General features: G+C 34.0%; 1 protein-coding gene across 1 annotated transcript in view; it reads left to right on the forward strand.

Annotated features, from left to right (window-relative positions):
* slc22a16 (solute carrier family 22 member 16) overlaps positions 1-15,837 on the forward strand; it is a 36,498-nt gene extending 20,661 nt beyond the window's left edge. The window contains exons 5-8 of the mRNA XM_039747926.1: positions 6,219-6,346; positions 8,636-8,745; positions 9,887-9,986; positions 14,882-15,837. Of these exons, the coding sequence (XP_039603860.1) occupies positions 6,219-6,346; positions 8,636-8,745; positions 9,887-9,986; positions 14,882-15,070 (527 nt within the window). The 3' untranslated portion in view covers positions 15,071-15,837. The remainder of the gene's footprint in view (positions 1-6,218; positions 6,347-8,635; positions 8,746-9,886; positions 9,987-14,881) is intronic.
* The last annotated feature ends 1,024 nt before the right edge of the window (positions 15,838-16,861 follow it).

The raw sequence follows: 16,861 nt of genomic DNA on the forward strand, positions 1-16,861 counted from the left end.
GCAGCAATCCAAGATGTGAGAAAACAGTAAAAAGGAGGAGTGTCAAACGTCGTGGTACATTTTCTGATGCAGCTAGACGAAAACAACTTCGTGACGCTGCCGCCAAATACACAAAACAATTACTTTGACAATCATGTTACGTTATTTTTAAAATGTTTCCTTTTCTTTTTCATAACTTCTTTAACACACGACATCGCTGTGAAGTGCGGGTATTTTGCTATATATATATATATATATATACATATATATATATATATGACAGCAACACTCATAACAGTGACAAAACACTTACATTGACAGTCATGTTATGTTTTTTTTTAAATGTTTCCTTTTCTTTTTCATAACTTCTTTAACACACTACTTCTCCGCTGCGAAGCGCAGGTATTTTGCTAGTTAAGAGTCTAAAACTAAATTAATTTACATAGTAGGCGTAGAATAGAAGTCAAGTATGGTTATGCTTAAGCCAGCCAATGCATATGTGAAGTCTCATCTGGAATATACTGTGTGCAGTTTAGGTCTCTGTATTAAAAAAATCATAGCAGCACTAGAGAAAGTCCTGAACTGTGGGGTGTATGAGGTATGAAAAAAGATTGAAGTAGTTGAATCCTTAAAGTTTAAGCAAAGTGAGATTGAGGTGACATATTCAAAAATTTCAAAATTAACATGGACATTAATATATTGGATCCCAGTGGTTTCTTTACAATATGTTGTAAAGGTCATTTAGTTCTACCTGCATATCTCCTCTCTGTATCCAAAATGCCCTGACTGTCAGACATATATTCATAATGCTAATGCTCATGACTTCACTTTGGTTTCACCATACAGTTTACTGACTCATCAAACCAGTACCATTTGTGAAGTACTTTCAATTCCTAAATCACTTTGTCATATCCTTCATTATCTCATTCTGTTCTTCCTCTGAGAACAGGTGACAAATTTCTGGATAGATTCCACTAACTAAGTCATGCTTGGAGAGCTTTGTGTTGCCATACTTTCCTGTGAGAAATGATATCCCCTTAAATATGATTACGTCAGCTGCCCTTTGGTCTGCTCAGTTGCTCTATAATTGCCTGGAACACTCACTTATATTTCAGTTGTTCAGTTGCAGAATAGATACCATATATACTCGCATTTAAATCGGGTCTTGAAACACAAAAAATCGATCATAAAATCAGACCCTGACTTATACACCCGTTCAAAAATACGACGCTTAATTAAAATTTTTTTTTTACATCTTCTTGCCTCCTCCAATCTTGCGTCAGCTTCTCAGATGCATCGAATTTTGTTACAGCAGCTTAGTTACCAATTTCTTTCGCTACTTCAATGACGTTTAATTTAAAACCAGCTTCATATTTTCTTCTGATCGAACGCTTCATCGTAGATAAGGGAAGCTCTTATGGTGTATGAGGGTGTGAGATACAAAAAACACAAATCAGTGCAAACGTTGCTTCGGAATAGTTTGAAATTACCGCATGGTCTCGTAGGCACAATAGAGAGATAGAGAGAGAGAGAGAGGAGTTAGGAGCACGTGCTGATACAGCGCATTGCCGCACCCACATAGAAAAAAATGCTGTGCGCATTGTGGTTACTCTCTCAGGTGGGCGTTAGTATGTCATGATCCCAATTATGTACCAATTGCATGAGTTTTCCGCATTCGATTTATATAACCGTCATTATAAAATACCAGAAATTATACTGTAAAATCAAGTCCAGACTTATCCGTGGGAGAACTTATCCACGAGTATATACGGTAGAATAGTTAGACAGATAGACAGTGCTTTATTTGTCCAAAAGGGAAATTCCACTTTTATAGAAGCTCAAGAAATATAGTAATAGTAGAACAAACAACAATCCCCTGAAGCACATAAACACAAATTACAAAAAAGATAAAAACATCTATCCTGGATTATGACAAGAGAGTAGTCATAGTGAGGCACAATAAAAGTGTATTCTTGTTGTGTATTGTCTTCATTCTCTCTTCCACTACTACCTTCAGTGGGTTGAGAGTGTGTCCCATATCTGTTCATGCTTTCTTTAAGAGCATATTGATATAATGAACAGAAAACAAGATAGAGCTGTTCCTTGTGGTGGTCCAGTGTTGCTCACATCCACATTAGAAACACAGTCCTTGAGTCATTCGTTGACATCAATCATTCTGTCAGCTTTTCTGGAACCTAAAACCTTTATCTATTACAAGCCAACTAACTCAAACAGTTGCCTTCTTTACAGCTTCTTTCATCCCCAGCACACTAAACACTCTACCTCTCTACCTCTGATGGTTCCCTAAATTCTGCAGACTCTGTAGCAATGATGATGACTTCTGTAATGAAGCACTCAGAATGAAGAGTTTGTTCATGAATAGAGGATACCCTGCTTATGTTGTGGACAGGGCCCTCAATCTATCAACCCAGCAGACCTCACTGGTAATCTCTTTTCTCTCTAACACTCTGTGGGCTCATTCACACCGGAATTGTAAATTTCCAGTGTTTTCTGGCATATTTTAAGTATTTTAATTGAGTTTTGGAAGAGTTTTTCAAGCATGTTCCATGTTTTTTGGGCATTTTTCAGCAAATTTTCGATTGAACTTGTAGAAACTATATTGTAGAAACTTAATAAATGTCAAAGATGTATGAGTACCTTTACATCATCCTGGAAAAGAAAAATTCAAAGGTGTTGTCTTCAGAGCTGACAGGCTTCAAAGGGCAGGGCCACAACCTCCATGAGTGGTTTGCATGACACAAGATTTTTATTTATGTATGATACAAACTTTTAGTATGACCACAGTTAATCCAGCATTTCCCTGACTTCAGAAAAAGTGCATTTTCTCCATAACTGAACTGGATCTATAAAGTGCCAGATATGTCACACCCTCTCCCTCAAAATAGAACACAAGTTCCTATCAGCCCCTGTGCACTAGTATGTACAGTGAGAAACTCCAGTGTGACTTCTAATGTGGTCAATGAAAAGAGAAACAGAATTTCAGCAATAAGGTAGGCATGCTCTTGTTTGTTAAATAAACCTCACCCTCATTCTAAAAAAGGAAAAAGATAACATATCAGAAAAAATATTAGTTATTTATTTCTTTATCATTGTATCATTTACATTTATTAATGTTCAGTGGGGCATAGGTTCTGCACACAATCTCCAGGAAGGCAAAGCCACATTGAACATAAGCAGAAAAATGTAAACTGTTCATCTATACACATGTTTTGCATTGAATGGCCCACAAATAGAAAATCTGAGAATTATACAATGTGGCTAAATATTATTTTATGTATGTATTTTATGTGTTTTTATGGTTTACTACTGATGAAGACAGAAGTGTTTCTGGTTGGCTTTGTTAACAAGTCTTCTATAAATATAACATTGATTCAGTGTCTATTAAAATAGTTTTTCACCAATGTAAAAATCTGTCATTAAAATTTGTTTATTATCTTCCTATTCATATTATTAAATCTGCCAAGGACAGATAAGGGTATAAATTTGTCTTATGCTTTAGTGGTATGTATTATTTTAAATCTAAATCCAAAAAGAAGACATAAACAGCAAACACTCAATCCAATTATATTATGTATTTTTTAATTTTAATCCATTGTAGGTCAAATTCTGTGTATTCATGTACTGATATATGTTTGAAGGAATACGTTTTATGTTAAAAGGCATATGCACTTTCCAAAAGATGGACCACTCTCTAATCATCCAACATCCACTATTTTGTCATTGGTTTTTTGTTTTGTTTTTGATGTCACTGTTTTAACAATTTTTAAATTATATAGCCTCAAAGGCAAACTTGTGCACATGCCCTCTAAGGTTTTTAATTCATTTACACTTCTAGGTTTATAATATGGCTTACTGCACAACTACTCAAAATGCCTTTACAGAGTGTCGTTCTTAGCTGAAGCCTTCTGAAACTGAAATAAATGAATCATAGTTGTAAGAGACTAGACTGCATTATTTACAAAAACACTGACAGATAACTGAAATGGGATTACTAAAGGAACATTCTGTCTTAACAAACCCATTCAATAGTTTTGAACCTTTTTAATTCAATTATGGTCTGGACAGAACATGCTCATGTAAACAAACACATTCAGTTATTCTAGTACTGACAATTAGCACGTTTAACGTGCTTCAATATCCCATTTATTCACAGAAATCAGTAGTCTGCGCATGTATTAGCTTTGCACATGCTTTCAGCAGGCATGGGTAGAAGAGTAAACAAAAAACATTTCTAGAGGCAAATATTCAGATGATAGCATTATTCCCTCTCCTGGTTAAAATAATCTATCTCAATATTTCAGAAATCACAAAGTTTATGTCATTGAACTGAATGTACAGGGCTAAACTCAGCAACACAATCTCGAAAGCAGTGACATGGTAAACATAATATACATTGCCAAGTCCGATTATTTTTTAAAGTAATGAGTAACCTAATGTAATTGTTATTTTCCTGAAGACAAAATACCTGTGTTGTTAGTATTGTAGCAGCACTAGATGTAAGTCAGTAAACACATGTAGCAGGTCCTTAGCATGGCTCATTCGCACAGCCAAGCAGAAAAGACTTTGCTGTTATCAATCCAGTAACAGAAATCTGTAAAGAGGCAATATGACTAAATATATTCATAAAACACAAGAAAATTATCACAGGCGTAATGCATATTTTGAAATTCACATTGGCCGATGATGACATTTTAATTGTTTTTTTTGCACAGTTTAAATGATGTTGGTGAAGCATTTTGCCAAAGAACTGCAGAAGATTTTTTTTTTGTTCTTTATTTCGCCTTATACAATTTCTTGTACAGTATTAGGAATTTGTTAGTTTTCGCATACCCCTTGGAGTCAGAGCGCAGGGTCAGCCATTGTACAGCACCCCTGGAGCAATTGAAGGTTAAGAGCAGAGTAGGACCTCTTTTTGGCAGTGACAGGGATTCAAACTGGCAACCTTCAGGATACCAGCGCAAATCTTTAGCCTCACAGCCACCAATCCGTCCCAAATTCTTGCACATGTAAACACAGATTATTAAGAAACCAGGTTTCTGCCTTAATCTGGTTATTCGCATAAACCAAATACGTGTGTGTGTGTGTGCATGTAGACACACTGACTGATCCTAAGCTGCACATCTTTGGAATGTCAAAAGAAAAAGGTGGACCCAGGGAATACCACAAAAAGCTCTGGGAGATGTGCTGTCTCCACATAGACAATTACAGTGATTCTAAAAATGAGTCCTGGGGACCCCATGCAGCTGCACATTTTTGTTCCAGACAGTTTCACAATCAGTGAGTCTTTTTCCCTCAAACTGATCTCATTCAATTTGTCTTTTTTTCTTTTCTTTTACTCTGCTTTCAAAAAAGCACAGCAGCGTGATCTTTACATTTATAAGACATCTGAAAATATTTGTAATTCGGCTGTAACTTTAAATGCTTCACTGTGTTCTGTTGTTTTCCTGTTAATTTTCCTTTTTTATGTATTCTGCTCTTTTAATTGTATCAAAAAAGATAATTAACAATGAGCAACACAGACAAAAGACACCAAATGCTGAAAGATTGCAGCTACTTCAGCATCAGACTTACAAATGTGGTCATTAATAAATGATGGATAAAAAGCTACAACACCTGGAAAAGCAGGATAAAATATATGATGCTTATGATGATGATGAAAATCTTAAAAACAAACTTATAAAACAACAAAACTAAAACAACACTAAATTAACCCCATGTAACATTCATAAATACTTGCTACATACTAATAAAAATTATCAAACTTAGTTTTGTACTTAATAAATTGATCCCAAAACAAAGAAACAGGAATGTAACCGGTTGTGTAATTTGACGAGGAGCCCAACTAAACAGTGAAATTGGTTGGAACACAGATGGGGTTCCAAAAACTAAGTTTGAGAGTGCTAGTTTATTAGATTGCAACAAAACCTATGCAACAAAAAACATGAATACAGAAGTTACATTACATATATGATTACCATTTAATTTGCCTTTGATGGTTAAAAAGTTATTTTTGCAACGCAAACATTTATATAGAAACTGCCAAAATGTTGTGATTTGTTCATGTTTGGTCTAATTATTATTCAATTTTGTCTTTTTTCCTTTTGTTTTCTATTGACTACAAATAATTTAGGAAAACTACAATGTTGTTCCTGTTGTTTGCCAATTAGGTATGGCATGACTATCACCACCCTAAAAATGTTCAGTTTTTCAATTGACAGGGGCTGTGGAGCTTCCTTCCTATATTGTTGCCTGTTTTGCGATGGACAAACTAGGAAGAAGAAACATACTGGCACCATCACTTATACTCAGTGGAGTAGCATGTGGACTAATTACTGTAGTGCCCCAGGTACAGATAATTCACTGATTCTGTTTATAGAATTTGTCAAATGTTCATAGCTTCCAAAACAAACTTATTTCAAATTATTTTTTACTAACATAATTCAGACACAAACCACTTATGCATCCGTCATGATACTATTAAGTATTAACACAAAGCCACATATTTCTGTAGTTTTTTTAGGTGGTTTGGTTAGTGCATAAATCACAGGTCATACTATTTAAATTTATGATTTTGCTTGACTTAAACACTCATTTTATTCCATTATGGGGTAATGGGTTCCTTAAGCCTAATTAAGTATTTTTGAGCAAAAGAGGAAGAGACAGCCTTAGACAGTGCATTGTGATGCCTGTGCCCTGGCACTCCCAAGAAGACACATTTAGGTCAATTTACAGCTACACACTTTTGGAAATTGTTACATAGAAAAAAAAGACACAGAGAAAGAGAAAATGTTTTCCCAAGTATCTAAAAAGGTCTTAATTTAATTTTGCTATTCAACCAGAACAGTGTGGGTCAATTATTTTTTTTTTAGTTCTATAAGTGTTAATTTTTTAGTACTTCAGGTATATGTAATTCAAGTCCTAATACAGTCTCGTTCTGAGTGGGCATCATTCATGATTTTAACTTGAGGTAATTTCAAACAACCTTAAACATATATTTTAGTATAATACAAAATATTTATAATATCTTGGTGAACCATGCATATTTAAACAGCAAGCATTACATATACACTGAAAAAGAGGTGTTTCCTTCTATATAGCTGCATTATTTTCATTAGTTAAAAATGTTTCCATTATTTATTTATTTATTTACATTAAAATGCAAACCTTTGTTTTGATTTTGAAAGGTTGTTATGGCCGAGAACATTTATAATGTTGTTTTAATAATTCAGCTCTAAACTAAATTGTTACATTACTAATCATCATAAAATTTTAACATTTTTATTGTAATACTGTATATACAATATTGTGTTAGTATATATAGTTAAAATTCATGTTTATAATTATTATGCCTGTAATGGTTATTTGCTGTATATGTATTTGTTGTATTAATGGATGTATAATTTTATTTGAAAATTTTGGCCGAGTTTAGTTTTTATACATATTTTATTTTAAGTTTCATTAGTGTTGCTAAACTTTAATTTCTTACTTGCACAGTGTAAGTTGCGGTTTGGGGGCTATTATATTTTTTTGTGGAGAATGGGCATGGTGGTTAGCACTGATGCCTCACTGCTCTCTGATTCCTACCTAGCGACTGAATACACTCTGGTCCCTCAAATCTATACTAGATTAACCAAGTTAAGAAATTAATGGGTGGGTGGATGGGTTCAGTTTTTGGCAGCTTATACTATATTTGCAACCATGAAGCCTTCCAAAAGATGTAGATTTTATAATGGACATCTTCTCTGTAAATCCATGTTTGAATAGTTTTCTTTTCTGTGCATATGACTCACACTTTATAGCTTTTTTAGTGGCATAACTCACTAAAATGATCTGTAATTTAAAATAACAAATCAAAACAATTTACTGTTGTAAACTAAATCAAAAGCATCAGTTCACCACAAGAAACAAACTTCTTATCAGTAGAGTAGAAGGGTAGAACATGCCATGGTTTATTGCGTATTCCTGTTAAATGGCTTCTAGCGACATTCAAAGAGAAATAAGGTGATGTTAACATTCAGTGAAACATTCCCTATTGTTGTGAAAATAATGTTCACAATGCCTTGTGTTCCAGTGATTCAAGGGCCATTACTATTTCTTGCTCTTTGATATAATTTTTGCATTGTCACTTAAGCCTTAGCATTCCTTTCAGCTTATTGCTGTCAGTATGTGTCATTAGATTTGAATCTATCTGGTAGATGTTCAGGCATTTTCCATATACTGGAAAACATATTTATCATTCTTCCCTTGAAAGCCTGCTTACCTAGGCATAAGGATGATTTTGAACAATGACTTCTTTATTCTGTGACATTTTAAAATAAGTAAAGAAATTACTAGGCTCACAGTATTTTTTCTGGTAATTATACTGTTATTTAGAAAAGCAAAAAAATAAAGAGCAAAAAAGCAAGAAATAACCTTAAGTATGTATTTACTGTAACAGTGGAAGATTCTTTTTTTTTACACTGTACAGTATTTAGTACTAAGAGAAAGGCTGTGAAGCAGGATAACTAAGTGAAATCATACGTACAATTCTGAATTTAGGAATCAGTTAATGATTATTATAATTTATAACATTATTAAATAATAGAGCTACTGTAATAGCAAAAAAGGTAAATGTGTTTCTGTGCCCTTTTTACAGACAAGTGAAACATTGGTGATTGTATTAAGCATGACTGGAAAGTTTGCTATTGCAATAGCCTTTGGCCTCATTTACTTGTACACGTGTGAGCTGTATCCCACTGTTATACGGTAAGGGACTGAATACATTTTTTTTATAATAATTTTCTAGAGGAAGGTAAAATTAACTGAGAGAAGTGGTCATGATTAGATATGAACATAAGGATTTTTTTTCTTGAAATTATAGCAAATTTGTTTTACACAGAGATTAAATTACTTTGGTTTTTGAGATGGCCTTTTATAGATTATATAATATATTGCAAGGATTGACAGTTCACTCAAGGCTATACTGTAAGTAGAGCTTTCTATTTATTTAGCAGCTAGGTCTCTTACTTAGCATGGGTGAGATAAGCCCATAGCACATCACTTGCTTTTCAAGGCCTGGCATACAAAGGATAATTAACAAATTCAGAAAAACCATGCTTGAAAGACCCCCCAAAAAAAAGTCAAAATCTTGATTACTATTTAAGAAAACACATCCAAACCAGATTAAAATAAGAAGTGATGAATTTACGAAGTTGATAACATAAGTAATAGTTAATGGGAGTTTGATCTGTCTGTCAGCAATATAATGATTGGTCTATAAAATTTAAACTTTCCATAAACATGGGAAGGATAAGATAAAAAGACAAAAACTCTTAAACCATGTAATGCCTTTTGACCTATTACCAAAGATATTTGGGATAGCTGTGTCAATTATTAATTGAATGTGGGTGTTATTGAAGACAATATATGACACAAATATGTACTTGTATTTTTTAAGGAAACTATATGGAAAAATATTTATGGTCTGGCATGAACAATGTCATGATTATTATTATGATTTGAAATGTGCAGAGTTCTTTCTAAGTTAATTGGCTTTTTCACAGAACCGAGATAGGTAACTGAAAAATTAAAATAATTAGAAAAAATGATATATTGAACATTTAGATGCCTGCTGCTTTGCCCTGTACAATTATTAATGTGCCTAATGAAACAACTTGCAAAGAGAGCACCATGTGCACATCATTAATAGCATATACTGTATGTGGCACTGGATAATATGGCATTGGGAAGCTGTATCAATGTTTTCGTACTTGTGGCAGGTATTTAAAGTGCAATTTACACTGCATTGCTAGTAATACTGGAATTTTGTACATTTATGTTGTATGTAAATAAATATTTTCATTTAGAACTATTAAGTGCCTGTTTTGAATTTAAATCTTTTTTATAGCTCTCTTGCTGTTGGAAGTGGGAGCATGATGTGTCGCATCGGAAGTGTTGTTGCCCCATTCTGTGTCTATCTATCATCTGTATGGACCTTTTTACCCCAGGCAAGTTAATTACTATGTATTAATTTAGAATAGCATAGTATGTAGAAGTTACAGGTTAGGACACCATAATAATATTACTATTTGTCCATTAAGTAATTAACTTCTGGGTAACTCTGGGCAATCAGAAGTGCAACGGGTTTGATTTTATATCTTATTTTTTTGGATTCACACTTCACTTTTTTCCTAATTGACAAACAGAAATGAACCTATATGTGAATACCATGTTGAGAAAAAATACTTGCTTTTACTTTGAATTTAACAATAAAAAATTTGAAAACAAGTTCAAAAAATTACAATGAACTTTTACATTTACAGCTTTCTTAAAACAGGAAAAAGACTATTTGTCAATATATACAATAACAGACCAGAAATATTTTTCTGGATTAAAAATCTAAGTGGAACATAATGTAAGCACAACATGTGAAAGTGGAACTCAGTGGAAACAACTCAAACCCACTGCGAAGCATAAACTTTGAAAACTAAGAAAAATTTTTAAGGGTCGAGGTAAACATTACTACCCCTGAAAGGGGGGTTCACTGTAATACATACGTTACAAATTATTAATAAAAATACTCAGGTAAAGTAAAGATGTACAGTAAAATATAAAAGAATGCGCACAATCTATGGTCTAGCAAATCAGAATATTTCAAATGTAGTACTCAAAAGATGATATCAGGATGGGCATATTCCATTTTGATTACATATTGGATTGGGGCTATATGTGATAATATGTAGTCCAAGTGGGCTATTTAAAAATAGTAAACCCTCCCATAATTGTAAGATATTGTTGTCTTGATGGAGAGCAAAATACAGTGATCCCTCGCTATATCGTGCTTCGACTTTCGCGGCTTCACTCCATTGCGGATTTTAAATGTAAGCATATCTAAATATATATCACGGATTTTTCACTGGTTCGCAGATTTCTGCGGACAATGCGTCTTTTAATTTATGGTACATGCTTCCTCAGTTTGTTTGCCCAGTTGATTTCAGACAGGAGACCCTATTGGCGGATGGCTGAAAAGCTACCCAATCAGAGCACGTATTACGTTTTAAATAAAACTCCTTGATATACGATATGCTTCCCTCGCGGTGCTTCACACACTTAAAAGCTCTAACAGCACATATTGATTTTTGATTGTTTGCTTTTCTCTGCCTCTCTCACTCTCTCTGACATTCTCTGCTCCTGACGGAGGGGGTGTGAGCAGAGGGGCTGTTTGCACAGAGGCTGTTTGCTTAGAAGATACGGATGCTCCTCTAAAAAATGCTGAAAGACTACCTTCACATTGATCCCTTCCTTGCGGCTGCTTTATCGCGGTGCTTCCACTTAAAAGCCCAACAGCCCTATTGATTTTTGATTGTTTACTTTTCTCTCTCTCTCTCTGACATTCTCTGCTCCTGACACACACTTCTTTAAGAAGAGGAAGATATGTTTGCATTCTTTTAATTGTGAGAAAGAACTGCCATCTCTGTCTTGTCATGGAGCACAGTTTAAACCTTTGACTAAAGGGTGTTATTTCATGTCTAGAGGGTTCTAATAATGTTAAAAAAAACATATTTAGAAGGTTGTAAACAGATTTTCTATGCTCTAACTGTGAACATATTAGATTTATAAATAAAGAATCCTACTTCGCGGAAATTCATTTATCGCGGTAGAGTCTGGAACGGATTAACCACGATAAACGAGAGTTTACTGTACATCTTTTATTATATATCTTTAGAATTCTTTAAATAACATTGTCATTTAATTCAATTTACAGTTAGAAGCATAGAGAATAAAAGTGTAACTAAACAAAAATAACATTCAGTATTAACTAAGTACCAATATATAGTAAAGAATTAAAACACTGGGATAAAAACAAAATAAACACAGGCAGATCAATAAGTCTGTTGATAATAGTGTCATAAGAAAATGTCTAATAGTGACGATTTTAAATTCATACAACCAAGGTGTGATGCTGGGTATGTCATTGATGATGCTGATATATCCCAGGCATTTTGAGCTCCCATTTCAAAGTCATTTAAGGATTTGTATATAAATAATGTCTTTGCATCCCGTGAACAATTACACTCCAAATTTAGTCCCCCATCAACACAATTTTTCCACTATCTCCAAATTAGATACTTTACTAAACAAAATCTGTCCAATTTTCCTCAGTCCCTCCTATTTCTGTTCTAGAAGAGATATTGATCAGTTTTGAAGACTCAAACAGCATTTCTATAATATATAAAAAATATTTTATAGTCCCTTCCTTTTAAAGATTCCATAGTACAGTGGGAAAAGGATCTCTTACTCAACATTTCAGAAACAGACTGGAAGGCAGCCATGCACAGAATCTACTCTAGCAACATATGTGCAAAGCATTCAATTATTTCACTTAAAATTTTTTATCAAGCAGATCTATCACGTTTAAAATTGTCCAAAATGTTCCCAGGGCAAGACCCAACCTGTGAACGTTGCAATCGAGCTCAAGCTTCACTAGGCCACAAGTTTTGGCCATGTACCAAATTAACACCATTCTGAACAAAATTCTTTAAATGCCTATCAGGCAGACCTTCTGTGAAAATCTCTCCTAACCTATTAACAGCTGTGTTTGGTGTCCTCCCAGATGGACTTAAAGTGGAGAAGGACAAACTGTAATTGCCTTTACTTGGCTATTGGCACTTATCTTGGAAAAAATCAAATTTATACTTAGGATCTGTTCAAATTTTTTTAAAAGCTGGCAGGATCTAATCTATGACATTTTAGAATAAGCATTTATATTTGGGGAAAAGACCCCCTTTCTCTCTTTACTTCTCTGAAAACTTTTATTCTGGCTGTTGGCTTGTCTCTCTTTCCCATGGGTGGGGGTTGAATTGACTTTAGTTTTGTTAAGTTTGACTTGATTGTATGGAATGTGATATGCTTTTAATAAATTTAATAAACGATTCAAGAGAGCTATTTTGAACTAAGTGGCAGTAAATTCAAAGTGACATTTGGTGTCAACAAGAATAATGTAACAGCTAATTACAACAGTTGCCACAATTAATCAAAATGTAATATGAATGGTCTCACCAGGAAGGTGCAACAGTAGTAAGCTCTGCAAAAATAATGAATCTCAGACAGAGTTTCGGACATTATATCTAAGTAGTTCTAGTCACCCTGAAAATCTTGACCTTGACATTATAGTGTGCACTCTAATGCATAGACATTAATATGTTCTGTATACTGAAGGGACCAAGTACACGTATAGATCTATATGTCAAATGAAAGTTTTAAAAATGTCTTCAAATTTAAGTGAAAGTCTCCATAAATGTTTATGAACTGAAATTACACAGTTGTTATTGCTTAGTTTAGTTATGAGTCAAGCTACCGCATTCTGAATTAAGTGTAGTACCAGACAGAGGATTAAAGCAAATAACCTGAAATGAATAGGTGTTTTTGTATATAGGTTTTATCATATTTTGCCTGAATGAAAGATAATTTTGCAGTGTTGCAATGATTTGGTTGAAAACCAGGTTTCATATTTTCATAAGTCCATCCTATATACTGTGCTAAATCCACCACGATGTAGCTAAATTAAAATATGAAACAAATGAGCATATTAACACCATATCATTTTACGTTTTGCAGTTGTTCACTGGCATTTGAAACATTTTCTAAACTTCAGGATAATTTATAATTATATTTGACAAATGCCAAATGTTCAAACCAGTATATAAATAGATGTAAAACAGTTGTGTTTTCATTTCTTATCAAAAGAAAGTAATATTTTTAAAACAAAGGTATTCCAAAAGTCATGACTGTATAAACTGACTTCAAAACAAATACTCAGTTGATTAATTTAGAAGTATGGCCGCTCTTTGCTTTGTGTTAGGTAATGTACAGTAAAGTTTTGACAGTCTACTGTGCTTTTTGATTTGCCACCATTTACTAATTCCGCTTGTATATCCTTTTTATTTAACATTGTAAATGTAAGTAGAAATGTGACACAGAGCAAGTAAAACTAAAAGTAAAATGTTTTCTGGGCTTAAATAGTTAGCCTATGCAGCTGTGACTTTAAACTAAATTTGTTTGACTTAAATAAGGGTCTTTATTGGAATTTTAGCTTTGCCAAACATCATCATTTTCTTATGTCTTCCTATGAATGACTATGGTGCCAATACCTCAGTATGACCATTTAGAGATAAATGAATTATCATATAACCAATAATAAAATTAAATTAATTGTTAGGCCTTTCAAATGATGTCACTGTGATTACTTCTACATTTTATGTATTGTATGTATAGACTGTGCCTCTGATATTGATGTATGCACCACACAGTACTGCCACCTGTTCCATTCACCCTGTACACTTCAGACTTTAAATATACTGTTAACACCAGATAATATCACTTGGAGAAATGCACATCTGATGCACTGACAGACTAGCATTGAGTACCTTTAGCCAAGAAATCATCCAGCAGAAGTGTGTGAAGAAACACTACAGGGACTCCATTATACCAACAGCAATACGCCTTTATAATTCTTCAGTGTAACTGTGACTGCTCTTGTTAGCTTTGGCCAAATTACAAGTTTTCTTTTCTTTTTAGTAATTCTGGTGTGTATATGAGAGTGATTATTGTTGTTTGCTATATTATTTATTTATTGAGCTTCTGTGAAACGATAAATGTCCTCCTTGAGGCAACTAGAGTGCTGCCTATCTATCTATCTATCTATCTATCTATCTATCTATCTATCTATCTATGTACTGTATGTTAGAAAGAAAATACATAGTAGTACAACATATGAATTGAGGAAATTAAGTACTTAATTGGGTTAGTTATATTCATATGCCACATACAAAATTTACTTTATATTTGCATGTGATGTCACAGCTAACTCCTTAACATTGATATATATATATTTTTTCCATAGGTGATTGTTGGAGTTTTGGCCTTTGTAATTGGTGTGTTGACTCTATTTCTACCGGAAACTCTGGGAAAGCCAATGACTAATACCATTGAAGAGGCAACAGAACAGTGGTCGAAAAAAACTGACAGAAAAAAGGAAACAACACAAAATTCTTTGGTAGAGAAAATAGAAATTATTCCTTTAGAATCCTAAAATAGAGTGAAACCAATGATATGTTTATATTCTAGGGAATTTTTACATCTTTGAAAAAAAAGTCAATGCCTTTATGAATTTTTACATCTGAAAGTATAATACATGTCTGCTAGAATTAGAATATGAAAAAAATAATGCATTTAAACTTTAAACTGTGAAATCCTACAGCAGTTAAGACTGGTTCTTCAGTGATATTTTGATATGTGATATAACACTTGAAATTGATGATCACCAATTACTGTATGTCACTCTTAACACCAGCCAAACATATTTTTAAATGTAGAATATACTAAAAGCTGTTTGTGTTGTGCAAAGAAAAAAAATTGTAACCAGAAATAAATTACTTTCAAGGGTAAAAGGCGTAGTCATCCTGCATCCAAATGGTGCAGAGAGGGTATGTTGTCCCCATGGCTAGATGAGCTTTTCTCCCATATACCACTATGACATGTGCGTGTGTCCTTTGATGGGCTGGTACCCTGTCCATTGCCATTTCCATTTTTGTACCCAGTTTTGCCAGGAAAGACTCCAGCCTGATGAAACTGAATTGAATTAAGATGGTTTGAGAATGGTGTGTGTGTATTTCTAGTGTGCCCATTTTTTTGTTCTTTCATTGCATACCACACCTCTATCCATAGTACACTACAATTCCTGTAACAAGGTGTTCATATTCCTGTATTGTAGTACGCTTTGTGCTGGACCTTAACTTGAAAAATACCTAGTTTATTTTTTTACAAGGGACAAAATAAAATAATTATTATCAATACAAATTTAAGATGTTTAAGAGTATTACTTTACTCATGGGGAATAAGTCTAGAATTTTATGCTGAAATGGTTTTGTAGTTAACTGCTTATGTATCTCCTCATAGAGAAGCATAAATGATTTATGTTAATTAGCCTGATGATGTTTAATGAAATTGAATATTATAATGGAAGCAATGGAATCTGTGTTCAAACACAAACAATGCCTATTTTATTGCCTCACTTGAGTCTTGAATTAGGTGGTAATAACTTAGATTGAGACATAAACATAAGCTGCATAACGCTGTTAAAATAATTATAAAATAAAGAGATCCTAAGGCAAGTTACAGTATAATTAAAGTGGATTATGCATCAGCAGCTGTTGCATATTTACATGGTTCATTTTAAAGGTAGTATCTAACCAGATAATTGAATTGTGTATGGTCACGAAGCATGGCAGTAACTTGAGTAGGATTTGAATAGCAAATCTCTCAGATAAAAAAAAAGCCTTTTCTTAAAAATGTATCAGAAGCATTCTGTTTCCTTGACTAAATTGTTTAACACAGGCATGTCAAACACGCGGCTCGCATGACAGATCCTAGTTAGCACTGAACTTGTACAAAATGATTACTATCATTTGTGATTTAATCATTCTGCATCTTCGGCGTTACTTATTGACTTTTCTTACTTCTGCCTCCTTACAAAAGCGCGTTTTGTGGCATGGCATGGTACCGGAAACGTCATCTGCTAGTATAGCCACGAGCCTTGACCAAAGTTAATGAGCCGTAACGTCACAACTGAAGTGCTTGGCGGCAGCAGAGGGCGGCCTTAGGCATGTGCAAACTGTGCACCTGCACAGGGCCGCCACGCCAATATACTGTATATCTCTTATATATCTCTTCTGGTTCGTCCTGTCTCCACTGTAAAACCAGTCCAGCCCACACGCAGCCGTCACGGCATTTCTCCATTCCTATTTGTCCACTTCCAAACCCTTCCCCAAGCTGTCAGTGGTTCCTCTTCAAAACCGGTCCCACCCCCAAGCAGCCGACATGG

The sequence above is a fragment of the Polypterus senegalus genome, chromosome 3, assembly GCF_016835505.1.
Source record: "Polypterus senegalus isolate Bchr_013 chromosome 3, ASM1683550v1, whole genome shotgun sequence".
In the NCBI taxonomy this organism is placed as follows: Eukaryota; Metazoa; Chordata; class Cladistia; order Polypteriformes; family Polypteridae; genus Polypterus; species Polypterus senegalus.